The sequence below is a fragment of the Salvelinus alpinus genome, chromosome 1 (assembly GCF_045679555.1).
Source record: "Salvelinus alpinus chromosome 1, SLU_Salpinus.1, whole genome shotgun sequence".
Classification (NCBI taxonomy): domain Eukaryota; kingdom Metazoa; phylum Chordata; class Actinopteri; order Salmoniformes; family Salmonidae; genus Salvelinus; species Salvelinus alpinus.
The window spans coordinates 43,448,943-43,466,119 of NC_092086.1; the positions used below are offsets into that span (position 1 = coordinate 43,448,943).

Genomic DNA, 17,177 nt, shown 5'->3' on the forward strand with positions numbered 1-17,177 from the left:
AAATAGTGTGTGAGGAATTAATTCTATGTATGAGAAAGTGTGAGAGGGAGAAAGAGTAAAAGCCTTCCTTTAGGGACCAATGTCTGTCCAGGGTCCAAAACTGTCATGCTCTTTTTTGTTGAAGAACCGGCATACTCAGCCCAAGACTGTTTTCCTTGGGATAGAGTGGAGTGGGTAATTGTGAGGGAGAAAAAATAAGGAAAAGAGGGAGAGAGGGAGGGAGGGAGCTGACTGAGAGAGGGTTGTATGAGTAAGGTAAATCAAGGTTCCAAACTATGCCTCATCGTTCTGGTCTCAGAGTGTCTTCGGTGTCTGATATCCTTACACCCCCTCTTCTTTCTGCCTTCTAACTTCAGCCCAGTGGTATGTGGTTTTGTGTTTTGGGGACAGACATGAAATGCAGCACATTGACCCCCAGACACTCCAGAGCTGCTTGCCTTCCTGCGGATCGCCTGATGGTTTGAGAAACAGCCAACAGCCCAGGTCACCAGGGCTCAAGGAGTTTTACAAGATTAGCCCAATCACTAACCACTTTGGAATTTGGAAACTATTTGCTGGCACATCAAGGCTTTGTCAATTCTTGGGCATTCCTGACGAGGCTGTATCCTTTTGGAGTGTCCAGCAGTGCAACCCCCTGCCCACCCCCCTAACTCCCTCCATCTAACTCCCTGTTCCAAGCTCTTGCTGGCTGGGATGGATGGCAATGCTATGTAGACATCAAGACCTACAATCTAGGGAAACAAGGGTTCCAAAATGGTTCTTTGGGTGTCCTCATAGGAGAACCCTTTTCGGTTCCAGGAAGAATCCTTTTTGATTCCATGTAGAACCCTTTTGGATTCCATGTAGAAACCTCTGTGGAAAGGGTTCTTTCTACATGGAACCCAAAAGTGTTCTACCTGGAACCGAAAAGGGTTCTTCAAATGTTTCTCGTATGGGGAGAGTCAAATAACCATTTTAGGTTCTAGATAGCACCTTTTTCAAGAGTGTACAAATAATTAGTGGCACGTTTTTGTATTGGCCTAAAAAACATCCTAACTTCAGGAACTAAAATAAAGAGAACGTATCAATTGAATTTAAAAGCCGGAGTTGATTAACAACCACATTGTATTTGTTAATGAGAAAAGAAAATACAATTCATTTATGCATCATAAAGGCGTTTGCTGCTGCAACAGTACAGCGATTACTGTGCATAAATGTTACAAGACTTCCAAGTCCCCTCCCAATTTATTTCTTACGGTGAACGTTTGTTGAAGGCGTCATTCAAATCCTGATTTTACAACTGTTTTGTCGCTCACGTTCCTGCGGCGCAACCCTGTATCTCCTTCTCATCTTCCAGCGAAACAATTTCTAAGCAGCATCGCTACACCTCTGCACAGCACATTATGGACTTTACTGGAAACATTTTAATACATCGAAACATATCAAAGAAGACAAGGGTGGCACACATTGAAAATACTATTTTCTATGTACCCTTCCCTTCATAGCTCATGGAGCGAAAGCGAACTTTCAGCGGATTTTATGGTAAGATTACATCGGAATAAATTATTTCACTGTCTGTACTTCGTATGGAAATTACTTTATTCATATATCTTTATCCTAACTGCTGATACATTATTATTGTAGGCTAATGCATAAATAAACTGTAAAGTAAAGACAAATTGAAACAATTTGTTTTCAATTTAGTTGCTGATGGTGGGCGTAATGTACTGGTATAAGTCACGTTGATCAGTCCCTTAAATTTTGTATCAAATCTGTAACGTATAGTAATTTTCTACATCGAGACAAGGTAGACTGTCGGATATTCTAGACAGGAGTCGGGATCCGTTGTGTGCATGGAGCGCATAATTGTGCGTAGAGAGAGAGAGCTGACAGTGGCGCATAGCTGGGGACAGGGGGACCAGTGCACAAGGTGACAGCAACCGCCACTTAGTGAATGTTCTCAGTCCAGTTAGCAAAATATCATTAGAAATTCACATTGTTATTGTGTTTCGGTGATTATAATTTCAAGTAGGCTACAGGAAGGTAGGCTAATTATTTTGGAGTCATAAGTCATCTCTTATGCATCAATGTTTCATTGTGAGTGTTTGTGTGCGCGTGTGTGTCACCAACAAGGGAAGCTCTGGAAATCCAATCTCTGCGGGAGATAAAGTTGTGTTTGTGTTTTGATATTTTCTTTCTCAAATCCAATTTCTGGCCCCTTACATACATTCTCAACATCCCCAGGTGCATACTGTAGAATGAACCTAAAACCAGACCACTCATCTTGGCTGCATGTACATGTTTAAGAAACTGTAAATCAGGGTTAACTTACAAAATGAGGTCCAAGTTGATTAACATTGATTGATTTCCTCTGAATGTGTGCACCTCTACATCAGGAAATGACTAGCCACTGCCAGTATTCAGCATAATGTGTAAATAGAACAAGAGTAACCAAAAGCCTAATTCTTTGTCCTGTAACGCTTTGAATATGTAATTCTAACTCAATGCTCTCTCATATAAATTCTACAGGGGTTAATTATTTCACAAACAGGTGTCTTAAAATCTCTGCGGCTTTCAATTGGACCTCAAGAAACCCAATACTTCGAAACAGTGAAATCAATTGGCTACTGCTGGTGTGTCATGGCACAACTGTACTGAGATGCCAGCATCACAGGCCAGTGAATAGTGAGGCTTACCTCACACAATCACTCTGCTAATAACTGATCTGAGAGCAGCAAGAAGGGAGCAACAGCAAAACACTCATCATAAGAGGTTCCCTTATAGCGACATTTCTGATGGTATTTCTGTAAATGGCCTCTACTTATATTTGCTATGTGAAAGTTTAGAGAGCAAACACTCTGGTCTGGTGGTCTAACATGCTAATTGAAATGGAATAGGGATGTATTTACACTCCACTGTTGTTCTGACTTATTGCCCCTCTCTTGTGTTAACATATGGTCAAGAAGACACTGGTTAATGACGAGAGAAAGTGTTGGGAAATGAACATCTTTGGAGATTTATTTGAGCATTAGGCAATGCAGTGTTGAAATGTTGCAATCTACTGCATCAAGGGAATTATGGGGAGGGAGGACTATACACACACACACACACACACACACACACACACACACACACACACACACACACACACACACACACACACACACACACACACACACACACACACACACACACACACACACAGTCACACACACAGTCACCACACCACTAGGGGTCCTGGCAGACCTTCTATAGCCACGTCGCAAAAGTAGATCCTCGTAAACTAAGTGACAGTATTTGGAGTCATGCGTCTTAACCCACAGCCTGGTGATGCAATGCTCTAACACCGGGATAATCAACTAGATTCTGCTGTGGGACGATTTTTTCTTGAGCAGATGTATATTTTTTGAATAAAACAAAATCATTTCAAACGTTGCTTACATTTGTATATGATCACGTGTCTCTCTATAATGTGTGGGAATACCTGCAAACAGATTTCCAAAATTAAAATCACTTGGAGCTGATTTCCTCCTTTTTTATGTCAATCAATTATTATTTTTTCTTCATAAATCTTGGGGGGGGTGAAAACCCACGGGTGCGGTTGAAAGGGACCAGGACTCTCCAGTGGAAGCAGCCTCAGAGCTGACCCACTGTGGCAGAACCGTCCCAGTGCAGAGCTCAGTTCTGCAATTTGCGGGCTTTGTGGTACCAGCTGTTCCTCTGAAGACTTAAACCCATTTACTGGGCAAGCAGGACACAGAGAGTGGAAAGAAGAAAAGAAAGAAAGAAAGAAAGAAAGAGAGAGAGAGGCAAGGAAAGAGTGACGAGAGAGAAAAAAGAGTAAAGGGAGACAGAGAATGAAAAAATTGACAAGAAAGGGAGATTAAAAGTGTTTCCATTCAGAGCTTTAGGTCCTTTATTTGACTGCCATAATGAAGCGCGTTCGGCTGTCTTCCCCTCACACACTGCTCCCATTACAGTTTCAGATCGCCATGTCTCCCTCCCTCCCTCTCCCCCTCCATAGTTTAGATATAATCAGACAGGCTGCCCTCGCCAGCCTTGCGGCATAACTCATCTTGTTTACGGATGTGTGCCGGTACAATTAAATAATAAATATAATGTTTAGCAGAGCCATGTATCTCCCTGTGCGTCTTTAACCAGTCCATGTACTGTATACAGAGCCTGCAGTGGATTCCTGATCTGCAGTATAGGGTTTATGAGCACAGAGGCATCTTAAAGCTCACAGAAAGTTGTGGAAATACTGAAAAAGAGAGGGAGAGATGGGACCGTGTAAAATGTCAGGGTAGGAGAAGGAGGGAGCCATTTAGTGTGAAATTAGGAGAGCTTGTAGAGGTGCTATAAGAGACAGAGACACCCATTGTAAACGATAGGAGTGGCAACTAGCCAGGGACAGGCATCCCTTTCAACAGATTGGTTTTGACGCAACAGGCAACCAGCCAGCATCGACCGTCCCTCCTCCCTGCCACTCACACGCTACCGTCGCAGACGACTAATCAGCCTCTTAATTGAATTGCAGCTAATCGTTAATGAGAAGACGAAACAGTACAGGCGCCAACGACAAACATCCTCAGTCCTCCTTCCCCCTTTCCTTCCCCCACTATCCTAAGCCCGAGTAGCAGCAGCCACAGGTACCTCTACTCTAACCACTGTACTCCAAATGAGACACCACGTCACACTGACAGGCCATGACACTAATCCTCAGAGACGCTGTGGAGCAGTCAGCCAAAGCCACATGGGGCTAAGTTAGGTGTTCACTTCCTCAGCATGCAGGACGAACATGGCAGACTAGAGTGGGCCTACATAAACATGGCTACCTTGTACCTACACAGTCCTGAAGTGCCTTAAATACAGTTAGTGGTGTAAAATTAGAGGTACATTGTAACTCTAGAATACAGAAGTATGTCATTCCGCATTCTTCCTAGGGTGTCAGTTTAGTTAAGAGGGTTTGAGACAAACCTGACAATTAAACAATTAAGATTCTATGAAGCAGGGATCATCAACTAGATTCAGCCGCGGACTGACTTTTTTTCTCGAGCGGATGGTCAGGGGGCCGGAACATAATTACAAATAATTTGTAGACTGAAAATTGACCACAAGAAGCCTGAAAAACTATCATGTTTGACCAAAACATAATCACATTACATTTTTATTAAATCACACATCTCTCTATTGTGCATGGGAATACTTTGGAACAGATTTCCAAAATCATTTGGAGCTGATTTTCTGGTGTTTTTACAGTATTTTATGCTTTTGTTTTGCTCAGAAAACGGGAGGACGAATAAAATCACCTGACCAGCGGACCGCAAGTTGGGGAACCCTGCTGTAAAGACCTCTGTGAGAAGTGGTCTTGTTGAAATGGATATATTGCATTTGGAGTCTGGCAATGACATGCAAGGCTCTCTAAAATGTGTTGTAGTGCTCTCTTATTTTGGAAAACAACTCACATACCAAAAGAAATACATTTTATGACCTGTTGGCCGTAAGAAGTGACTCATGAGCCAAAACTGAGTGAAAAGAAACATTCCCAAAATAAGTCAATCTAGATGTTCAGCAACCGGACACATTTATGTGACCCCATTTATGTGAGTCCTATTAATGGTTGCCTTTTCTCTAACTCTGTAACTCTCCGTGAAGTCTTCTCCAGGCAGCCCTGACGTGGTCTGAATGAAGAAAGAGAGAGGAGCCACTTACCTGTATCTCAAAACACTATCTGGATTGTGGGAGGCAGAGAACAAGAAAGGAGAGGGAGGAATGGAGAGAGGGATTAGAAACTAATCCAGGACACAGCCAATCCCAGAGGAGCTCCTTTTCTTCCAAGACGCAGACAAAACAGTCGCACGGATTACTGCACTTTAGTGTATTGTCTTTTTTTAAAGCATTATTCCTTTTGTATGGTGTTTCATTGTCCCTAAATGCCTGGTGTCCCGGGCCTGTGGTAAATTTGCTGAACTGTACAACAAAGGATAAAAGAGGACAACAGTCCTGGTGAGAGGGGAGCGAAGTGACAGGATGTCTCATGGACTGTGTGGTGCCACACGCAGATAAAGCGCTTTAGTGGAGACGACATGTGTGAACGGACCCCATGCTCTTTCTGCTGGGTCTCAGAGGGACTGAAAGCTGACACCCCTGTGGACGGTACATTCAAGATCAAACTTCTATGAGGGAATACTGAGTGGCTAGTGAGTGACAGGTTGGAGATATTTTAGTTGTTGATTACAGGGGAGTATAAGGTGAGGTTGCTTTCAAAGCAGGATTACAAATTAGTTTCTGGAAACACTTACTGTATCTGAAGGGAAGAAGGACTTGATTGAGGAAACCTGCGGCAGCCTAGAAACCTCCATCATTAACTGGAAGGACCTGAGTTGTCAGTTAAGTGACTAAGTATCAAGTGTGTGTTTTGGTATTTGAGTGCAGTGTGTTCATGTGTGTAGGTGCATTAGAGAAGATTATTAGATGACAATCAAAGGTGTCAGCCTATTGAGTCACTCCTCAATAAGCCATATCTAAAGTGACCTGGTTGGTGAGAGTTGTTGTCTTGGTATTGTCTTGGTGTTGAAGCCTGTAGCGGTAAGAAGAGAAAGCACTGGGTGAGAGTGAAGTGGTAATAAAGGGTGTTTTAAAGCTGACATAATCCCATTACAGTTCCTTAACAAGTTATTTATAATCTCCAACATGTTTATTGGACAGAGCACACAGCCTGACTCCTATCTACTGTACTGTGCCAAGTCGAGAAGGAATTTTAACTAGGTTTACAGAAAACATAAATATTTCTTCTCATTTTACGAGGATCTCGTAAACCTCTGGCAAGGTGATTAGTGTCTAGACGGGTGGGATGTTCGTTAACTGTTTGTAAACAAGACCTTGGATGGTTTTCACAGAAAGGGGTCTCTAGGTAACACTGCTGGCTGTCCAGCCTTGACAGAAGACATTGGTGCTCATTTTAAAGGAGGTAGGTATAGACTTCAGTTTGGACTGATCCTAAAAAGAGAAGAACAATAATATTTTTTTGTAACGCCTCATTGCTTAACTTTGAGAGGGAAGTTTAAGGACCTGTATATTTGTGTTGCTGAAGGGAAAGGTGCATTTAAGTGACCTAATTATAGAAATTGTTGTGCACGTCTAAGATTGATTTAGCTCTAGAAACGTTCACAGGTATGAGCTTGCCAACAGAGAGAGCATCATAGTTATATTGTTAGTGTTCACAAGCAGAAACACAAGTTCAAAATAACAGCCAGGCACTACTCCAATCCACAAAGAGTGAAATGTATTTTGTCTGATGGACAGAATATGAGCATCTCTTGGTATTCTCTCACTCTTTCACTGCACAAATACTGGATGAGTTATCTTTCACTGTCAGTATATATTTGGAGCCGCAACTGGATATATTTTCTGAACTGACATTCAAAAACCCACCGTCTGGAAAAAGCCTAGTGGATCCCAAGCTCTCAGACCACGTAGGCTGTGGTTATTCCAGAATCCCTGGGATGTGTCATTCCTCCTCTTTTTATTCCTCATGACTGAAAGCTGCTGGGAAGGAGGACAGGATTTCTTTGAGGCTGGAGTCATTCTAAAGCACAGAATTGGCCCTGAGAGAGAAAGCTTTGAATGTTGACTGACTCCAATAGATAACCATCATTCAGCTGAAAACTTCAGTGGGACTTCCTAAAGCCAAACTGCAGGCTTACGCTCGATGAATAGCTGGCACTTGCTGCCGTGTGGAGAATGTATTCTACACACATTCTCAGCACACAATTTGTGTTTTTCTTTTTTTAAGGATCCAGAAAGTTGTTTAAGTGTCTTCTAACACTAATTTTACATTGGAAAAGTTGACTGATTTCTTACTGAATTTTTTATCCCCCTGATTAATTATATTTAAAGGGTATTCATCTCTGCTACCATGAGTCTGGGAAAACTGCCAGGGATTAAAGGCCTAGTGTCAGGCTCTCAGGGGAAGAGGCGCTTTAAGAGCGAACTCTCCGTGGACATGATCAGCCCACCGCTACCAGATTTTCGCCACACCATGCACGTGGGCCGCGGCGGCGATGTGTTCGGAGACACCTCCTTCCTTAGCAATCATGGGGGCAAAGGGGAACCAGTGAGCCCCGATTCACCCACCACCAGCACGAAGACCACCCGCTTCTTCTCCCGCACCCTGAGGCATGTACGCCGGTCCCCTGTGCCCCGTGCCAGGATCGGTTCCCGTGACCTTTCACCCCCACCGCCTCCTGTCTCACCCATCATCAAGAACGCCATCTCACTGCCCCAGCTGAACATTGACATGCCCAACGGCTACCAGAGGGTGCTGTTCCCCAGCTCAGTGAGCTCCCCAGATGCCTCCCTCTACAGCTACGGTAAGAACATCTGTAATGGGAAAAAGCACATATTGCACACACACACACACACACACACACACACACACACACACACACACACACACACACACACACACACACACACACACACACACACACACACACACACACACACACACACACACACACACACACACACACACACACACACACACAGGTTGCCATTTCCTCTTCTCAAACCACCAAACAGTCAACAAACAGATAATTTGCAATTACCTTGGTTACACCTGTGCACAATTACGCCTATAAACACAAACAAACACAGCTGGGGAGAGAAAGATACCGAGAGGGCATTTCCTGTCATCTTTAGTGTTTGTGTGCTGCTTGACTGCACCGCAGAAACCCAACACTCATCATCTCCCTTTTAAATCACTGCTGGTACAGCGAAACTGTGTGTGTGTGTTCAGGGGTAGGGGTTTTTAGAACGGTATGTGGGATGTCTGGAATTCCCCCCAGCCACTGGAATAGTTACCCAACTCAGATGGAATGTACCCAAATAAAGAGCAGCAACAGAGGGCACAGAGAGCTAGATGATCTGGGGGATCTGTGATGTACATGTTCATTTGTATATTCTGGTCATTTCTTTAGCTCTTCTTTCTTTCCTCTCCTGTCCCATTTTCCTCTCATTCCTTTTCTACTCTCCACATCATCAACTTTTGAAAAACTTTAAGTTCCTTTCTCTTTCCCACTCTGTTATCCTCTTTATATGTCTTTCTGGGTCCTCCTCCCACTTCTCTTTCAGTAGCGGCTGAGAACTGTCCACTGTGCAGAAAACCAAGCCCCCCCCCCCCCCCACCCCAGGGAGCATTCAGAACCAGGAACCAGTGAAGTCATGGCACTGTGGAATGTGTGTGGGTTGGGCTGGTGCTCTGAAAACACTAAACACCTTGCTTGTTTTATACTGTCACCCTCTGGCCAATGTGGCAAACTGCAAGGCTCCCTGACATTATTTTCAATGCACTTCTTTGAAAGTTGGTTTCTCTGTCTAATGAAAGTAATTTGATATTATACTGTATACTTTTTCAAGGCATGAACTGTTCTAAAAATGTTTTACATTTTAATATGTTTGTCTCCTTCCTGTCTGCAGGTCTGCAGTCTGGTTTCATCACACTACCCCGCCACGCCCGCCTAGATAAACAGCTGCAGGACGGCACCGGACTGTTCGCTCAGAACTTTAGCTGTGGCTCGCTCCCAGACAACGATGGCTTCGCGCTAACGCGCTCCGATTCCTTCACCTCTTTCACAGTGGACCTTGGCCCCTCCCTCATGAGTGAGGTTCTGGGCATGATTGACAGCCCCAGTTGCCTCACTATGCCCAATCACAACTGGGAGTTGGGGGAAGAGGAGGAAGAGGAGGAAGAGGAGGAGCAGAGCTCTGTGTTTGAGCTGGCTGTTCAGAGCCCCATGCTAAGCTCATCAAACCCTTCCATGTCAAGCACTCCGCTCAAAATGAATGTGAACAACAGGGGGCGCTCTTGCAGCTCAGAGTGGGCAGAGGGAGAGGAGGAGGATGAGAGGTCTCTTAAGACGCCAGACGCATCTATGGGGTCTCCTACACAGGTAGAACCAGTTATGGAAGCTGAGAGGTTCCAGAGGGCAGCTGACGTGCTGGCGCGTCACTACGGGGGAGGCTCCTTCTCCAGGAGTCATCGCAGCGATTCTGCCTCCTCCTCTTCCTCACCCCTCAGCCAGCCTAAAGCCCCTTACGCCTTCCCTGAGGAAGAGGAGATCAAAGTCTGAAACATTTACCAAATGTCTATCCTTGTGAGGAGAAGAACCCTTTTGATCATTAGACTACTTACTGGGTGACATTGGTTCTGAATCCTTGCACTCAAGACCTTCAGAGGGATCCATGTTTTTCTATAAACCTTTTACATGAATGATTTGAATTGGAAAGCTCCTCCTCATAACGATAAGAGCTCTCTTGTCTACCATCTAACAACTGGATCAATACTGTCTCTTGTTCAGTTCTAGAGAAGCTTGTGTAGAGTTTCTCAGACATGATCTGACAGCAACATTGGACAGGGTACATATAAAAAACAACCTTTAAAACATGACAGGTTTCATTATATCTTCATAAGAAATATACCTTATACTAAGCAGATCCCATTAAACTGTCATTACATTCTGGGATGGATCAATCTCTTGATATTGCGCAATTCTGTGCTATAGCAGCTGCAGTACAACAGTCACACAAGATACCGTACAACAACCAGAAGGAAGGACACAGGGATCATGAGCCAAGGCTGTCTGTCAAAAGCACTCATAGTGGTCATTCACAGAAGTAAGGAACATAATATGTTTTATGTTTAGAAGACAAAGGTAGGATTTCCAGCCTAATGACACACTCCTTCTGTGAAAAGGATTGAAAGGGGAAATAAAACATGACTATCTGCAAAACTATTTGTCACAGTATGTGGATACTAAAGGGACAATACATTTTGTTTTGTTTGATTTTGTTTCTATCCACCTAACCTAAATTGACATATCTTCAGTGACAAAAGCATCTATGTTTTTTATTCAGAGTTCCGTGGTCACAGTTTTAACTTTCAGTTAGACCTAACACAAAGCCAATTTCATCATTTATCATTTCCCGAGAAAAGTTTGAAAGGAATAAAGCTTTTCTCACTAATATCTGGAATAATATCTAAGATTGCACTGCATGCTAAAGTTGAAATGAAGGGTGTGTCCTGTAAAATGTATCAAACTAATTTGGGTTACATAGCCCCATAATCGTTTAAACCTATAGCTGCCTTACAGTGATAGTTATTGTCAAGTACTTTTTCCAAGTATGTTTGTTCTCAGTGTTATGTTCATACATGTGAGTATACTTTTTTTTTAAATAACAAGGAAAAAAATGCATTGTCATACATGAAGGTAATCAAATTAAGTTGAATATTAGCTATGTTCATAAGACTACAGGCACTCTACTTAAAATGACCAGTACAGACTTGTATGTGATGTCACATATGAATACAGTATGTATACGGAATAAAATATGACTGTATAATTTCATCCATTTACCAGTAGCTGTCGTAGCAGTCATATTCTTAATAAATACCGTTTTTTAATAAGCATGGTTCTGTCCTTTTTGACACATTGAGTGGATAAAGAAAATATACAGAAACAAGCAACAGTGATTTTCAACCAGGAATGGATATTCACTATAGACCAGAGGTAACTTGATTCAGCCGTGGGACAATTTATTTCTGAGTGAATAGGGGGCCGGAACATAATGATAATAATTTGTACACTGCAAATTGACCACAAGTAAGACCAGACAGATATTGTATTTGGAAATAACATTATCATTTCATACCATACATTGAGACACTATCACGTGTCTCTCTACTTATTCAAGGGAATACCTGGGAACAGATTTACAAGATTAACATCATAATTTGTACTAAAAACTACATTAGACATACAAAGAAGGCAATACTATATTGTCCCTTCATTCAGATGTAGAAGCTAAACACTCAAATTCCACTTTCTGAGACCCCAATGACTAAGAATGAGGACTCAGAGCAGAGACACGGCATCTCTTCCTCTCTCTCTGTCAACAACTTCCTGCACACACACACCTGAGGTTATCTTGGTGCAAGTAAGATGACATTCCACAAAAGCATTCACAGACAAGCACATGTATAAACACAAATGCACTTTTACATCTACCCACCACAGCCACACACACACAATGCTGTGCAATTTCTCGGAGCAAACGAAACTCATTATCCTTGTAAACCTGCTTTATAAAGGTGAGTCATTCAGAACAAACTCTGTCTTCATCATGTGACAGGGTGGGGGAATGCATTCTCAAAGGTCTACAGTTGAAGTCGGAAGCTTACATACACCTTAGCCAAATACATTTAAACTCAGTTTTTCACAATTCCTGACATTTAATCCTTGTAAAAAATTCCCTGTCTTAGGTCAGTAAGGATCACCACTTTATTTTAAGAATGTGAAATGTCAAAATAATAGTAGAGAGAATGATTTATTTCAGCTTTTATTTCTTTCATCACATTCCCAGTGGGTCAGAAGTTTACATACACTCAATTAGTATTTGGTAGCATTGCCTTAAAATTGTTTAACTAAGGTCAAACGTTTCAGGTAGCCTTCCACAAGCTTCCCACAATAAGTTGGGTGAATTTTGTCCCATTCCTCCTGACAGAACTGGTGTAACTGAGTCAGGATTGTAGGCCTCCTTGCTCGCACAGGCTTTTTCAGTTCTGCCCACAATTTTTCTATGGGATTGAGGTCAGGGCTTTGTGATGGCCACAATATCTTGACTTGTTGTCCTTAAGCCATTTTGCCACAACTTTGGATGTATGCTTGCGGTCATTGTCCAAATCTGATTGTTTTTTGCAAATTCTTTTGATTCGAAAGAATTGGCTGTAGGGAACACTTTTTCAAGGGAAGCAGGTAACAGTTATCAGCCCCCAACAAACTGTTACGATCAGTAGGTTTCCTGTATAGATCAGAGTATAGAACCTTATCCTCACACAAAAAAAGAAAATCAAGGAAACGGATTTGACGTGTGCCAGACTGCATAGTGTAACGTTTATCGTCTGGAGAAAGAGAGGAGGACCAAAGTGCAGCGTGGTACGTATCCATAATTACTTTTTATCAAGATGAATACACGAACAAAAAACAACAAAACGACCAACAAACAGTTCTGACAGATGCAACAAACACTAACCAGAAAATAATCACCCACAACTCAAAGTGGGAAAACAGGCTACCTAAATATGGTTCTCAATCAGAGACAACGATAGACAGCTGCCTCTGATTGAGAACCACACACGGCCAAACACAAAGAAATAGACAACATAGAACACCAGACATAGAATGCCCACCCAAACTCACGCCCTGACCAACCAAAATAGAGACATAAAAAGGATCTCTGCGGTCAGGGCGTGACACATAGTAAATCTCAGGTGCTTAGAACAAGAGTTAAGAAAAGCATGGAATGCCTGGAGCTGTTTTTCATCAACCCTCCATAGAACATCAAATATCAATGAACCGTTTCCATATAATAATATTTTTTTGTTTTTTGTACTGTTTCACAAACAAATTAGCATAGTTAGGAGCCAATTGATGATCCCATAGCAGTACTCTTGGTCTGAATAAAGAAATAATTTATAAACATTAAATAGTTTCTAAACATGTGTGAGTACTATTTCAGTAAATGTTATAATGCATGCACTGGAAGGTAGTTCATTAGGGTCACGTTGCAGAAGAAAATGTTCCATGGTTTCAATACCGCCCTCGTGTGGAATATTCATGTATAACGATTCAACGTCAAAAGTAACTAAAAATGTATTCACAGGGAGAGAATCAAGAGATTCAATAATAGAGATCATACTGCTGGTGTCCTATTATTGTCAAACACACGTTAGTTAGTAATTTTGGCTTGTAAAACTGACGCTCTGGCATTTTCCACATTTTGCACCAGGTTTGGCAATTTACCTGTCTAACATCAGCTCGTTTGCGCTGGGGTGGGAGAGGTGGGAGGTGGGGACATTTGAGAACCACTCAAATTACCTATTTTCCCAAATGCAGATGATTACAGCATGGATTTTGTCAGCTGTGGCCATGGCGCAATGCCCATGCAAATATTATTATTTTTGTACATCTTAATCACCAAAGATTTATTAAAACCATGTTTGTGAGCAGCAAAACAGTGAGCGGACATTCCCTTTTTATCTATGTATTGGACATTACTTTAGCCAGTTCCTGTTATTATTTTGGATGTGCGTAAAACCCCCTCCAAGGCCATGTGTCCATATGCCCATCATGGATCGAGAGATGCGATGATGCCGGTGACCCTAGTATTTAGAAACGTTTAAGTTATTTTCCTGTACAATTTCTTGTTTTACGTTTCCTTTAATTCAAAATCAGGCCATCAATAGGCTATCCTACTACAACAAAGTCTGGTTCATCTGCGTCGGTGCATATTTTTTTTAAATCCTGGCCATGCATTAGTCAAGCAGCCTATCAATAAAAGGTTTTAAAATTGTCTACTCATCAGAGTGCCTTGAAATATTTTGGAGGTTTTTGCCCGCATGCTTTTGTATAATTCACAATTCACACACTGTACCTGCGCCGTTACACTCAAAAGCTACTGAATTGGTGGAACTTTTGACTTCACCTAATTTTAACATTGTCATAAGAAGCACATGTTCAACTTAATAAAAAAACGAGTTTTTCCGTCTCAAGAGGTTATCCCGTTGTGACAGGGGGAATGGAAGCTTGTTGTGTGTAACAGGGAGTGGCAATTGAATGCAAGCTTAATATATATATTTTTTAGTTAACAATTCTAGCCTGTCTATCAATGGGTAAAGGGTTGACGTGTTATGCTCGACCTGCTCAGTTTGACCACAAAACACCAGAAAATTGCCAAAAAGAGTAGAACCAGTTCACCTGCTTTTACACTATGGTTTGACTATGATTTTCAATGTTCCTTTTGAAAGAAATTATATTGAAAAAGGAATAATTTCATAATATTAAAATGAGAGTTCAGTTCCTGTAACAGGGACGTAAATTAATCACTAATCACATGAAATAAATAATTATATTCCGAAATGACTTAGTCAAAGCTACAAAATAACTAGGGCTTTACAATGATGGTGAACACTTTGAGAAATGTTGGGGTTAAGTGGATTAAAATCTTTCTAGAAGTCACAGAGGGTGCATGGAGGGACATGTCAAAATGCAGAATTTTGGCACTTTAGCAAATCTTTATTAATATTTTTTTTTAATCAGATTTATTGCATTCTCTATGTGGTCTATATGAAAGGGCACTTAATTTAATATAAACGGCTTATAAAATGCAATATTAGTGCACAATTTCTACCTAAAATATCAAAGGGTTATGGCACTTTTAGTGGAACGACCCACCGGCATACTTAATTTCGCATGTTCAAATATCCATCCCCATTTTCAAAGAACGCGTCTCGTCCGAATACCAAAGCCACGCTCCTTCAAATGTATTTAAATGTTTCAGTCCTATAATGTCATATCAACGGCAAAAGTATATTGCCTATTGAGAACGTGCCTCGCACATGAAATACAATTAGTAAGAGCCTTTTTATTTCTGGAGAAGTGCGACTGTGATGTGTAAAGACATGTAGACCTACATGTTGAAGCCAACTAGAACAATGTGGATTGCAAATAGCATATTTAGCAAAACTGGATGCATTTTATTGTTGCTATTATTCGTTACTGTGTGCTATTTAATAATTGGATCAATCCACAATATTGCGTGCCTTCCAGACGAATAGGAGTTGATTATAATGCAAAGACTGTTAATAATCTACACAATTTGAGACAACCGCATAAAGGTTGGTATAAAGCCATGAAGAACGTTGATTGGCCTGTGAGTGGTCAAGCTCTTGTCACACTTACAATTTATTTATTCATCCAAACCCTGCCCTTTTGCGTCACCGCCAGCGTTTGAAATATTTCTGCCACACCCACAATTTGACAGCACTGCGTGATTGCACTAAGAGTTACCATTGTTAGATTTGTTAAAATAGAACCATGTGAATATTAAATCTTGAAATATCCTAACAAAAAACAACTCTCCTGTCTCTGTCTATACCTAACAGACATTGAAAACGAAAATGATGATTTGGTGGATCGTTGTGAGGAAAGTTTAACCCCCACTTGCACAATTCCTTAGGCTCATCAAGATCAAGATACCATGGTTCACCTGGATCACTTTACTGACACCCATATTTCAAGAAACGTGGATAATGTTGACACAGTGAGCAAGAAAGCTGTAATAAATATTGCAACAGCAGTGTTTATACTATTGTTAAACAATTGGGGGGTCATTGAAATGTTCAAGATAAGTGATATTGTGTTTCCTGTACAAGTAAGGTTAAACCTCTTTCAAGAATACTTGGCAATTTGTACCAACATCTCTCAGTAGTTAGAGCTTTTGTGTTAAAGCACGGCAACTATTTCTACAGTTGGAGCCTGAGGCCCTTGACATCACAGACATTGAGAGTCAACACAGCACAGACAAGCAAGACTGATGAAGAAAATAAAGAAATCATAACATCTTCTAATTTCCCAGAAAGTGGTAAGAAATTTACATTTGAGTAATTTAGTGGATGCTCTTATCCAGAGCAACTTACAATTATAAGTAAGACAGGTGAGATTGTTTTAGTCAACCATCATGTCATAGCATTGTACGTGATTTACAGCTAACTTACAGTATGTACATTTAATTGTTCTTATAATAATTTTTCAGTGACACCTGTTCTGACAATTGCATTGATTGGTGGCACTGATTCTATGGAGATTGAATCTGGAAATCTCCTTCTTGGTCAAAAGGATCTACCAGCAGCAGAACTCTCACAGATAGCACCCAGGATGTGTGATTTGTCCGGTCGTTGTGTCTCTGTCATCAACATGCTGGGCTTGCAGAGTTCTGAACTTACCCAGGAGAATCACAAAGGTCCACTTGTGCATAAGCAGGGTATCAATACTGTCCTCTGACTTCTACCATTGGGTCAGCTTATTGATGAATTCAAAATGGGAGTGGGGTGGCTGGAAAGAATGCTTGGAGAGGGAGCCCTTGCCTTTACAATAATCGTCTTTACCCACAAGAATGATCAAGACTTTGGGTTGGGTGATCTAAAGGACAACAATGATCTGATGGATCTCATAGAAATGTGTAGAAATAGGTATCTCACCTGCAAAAAGAGTATGAATGATCCAATCGAGATTTCAACATTACTTGAACAGATAGACCTCATGGTGTCTGAAAATGATCCATGCTGCTACACAGGATAA

At 41.5% G+C, this 17,177-nt stretch overlaps 1 protein-coding gene across 4 annotated transcripts; it reads left to right on the forward strand.

The window, feature by feature from the left end:
• The first annotated feature begins 919 nt into the window (after positions 1-919).
• On the forward strand, positions 920-11,446 carry LOC139576963 (cdc42 effector protein 1-like). 4 transcript variants are annotated; one of them, XM_071403633.1, is made up of 4 exons: positions 922-1,521; positions 5,264-5,334; positions 5,635-8,351; positions 9,460-11,446. In XM_071403633.1, the coding sequence occupies exons 3-4, from the start codon at positions 7,898-7,900 to the stop codon at positions 10,110-10,112; spliced, it is 1,107 nt and encodes a 368-aa protein (XP_071259734.1). In that variant the 5' UTR covers positions 922-1,521; positions 5,264-5,334; positions 5,635-7,897; the 3' UTR covers positions 10,113-11,446. The 4 variants fall into 4 exon arrangements, with proteins under 4 accessions (XP_071259751.1, XP_071259734.1, XP_071259725.1 ...); XM_071403650.1 differs by lacking the exon at positions 5,264-5,334 and having other exon boundaries at positions 920-1,521; positions 7,879-8,351; XM_071403624.1 differs by having other exon boundaries at positions 5,264-8,351.
• Positions 11,447-17,177: the final 5,731 nt, after the last annotated feature.

Excerpts from the sequence above, each read along its gene's own strand:
- LOC139576963 (XM_071403650.1), top strand. The coding sequence starts at position 7,898 with ATGAGTCTGGGAAAACTGCCAGGGATTAAAGGCCTAGTGTCAGGCTCT. Across the intron at positions 8,352-9,459 it reads TGCCTCCCTCTACAGCTACG|GTCTGCAGTCTGGTTTCATC; the intron begins GTAAGAACATCT and ends TCCTGTCTGCAG.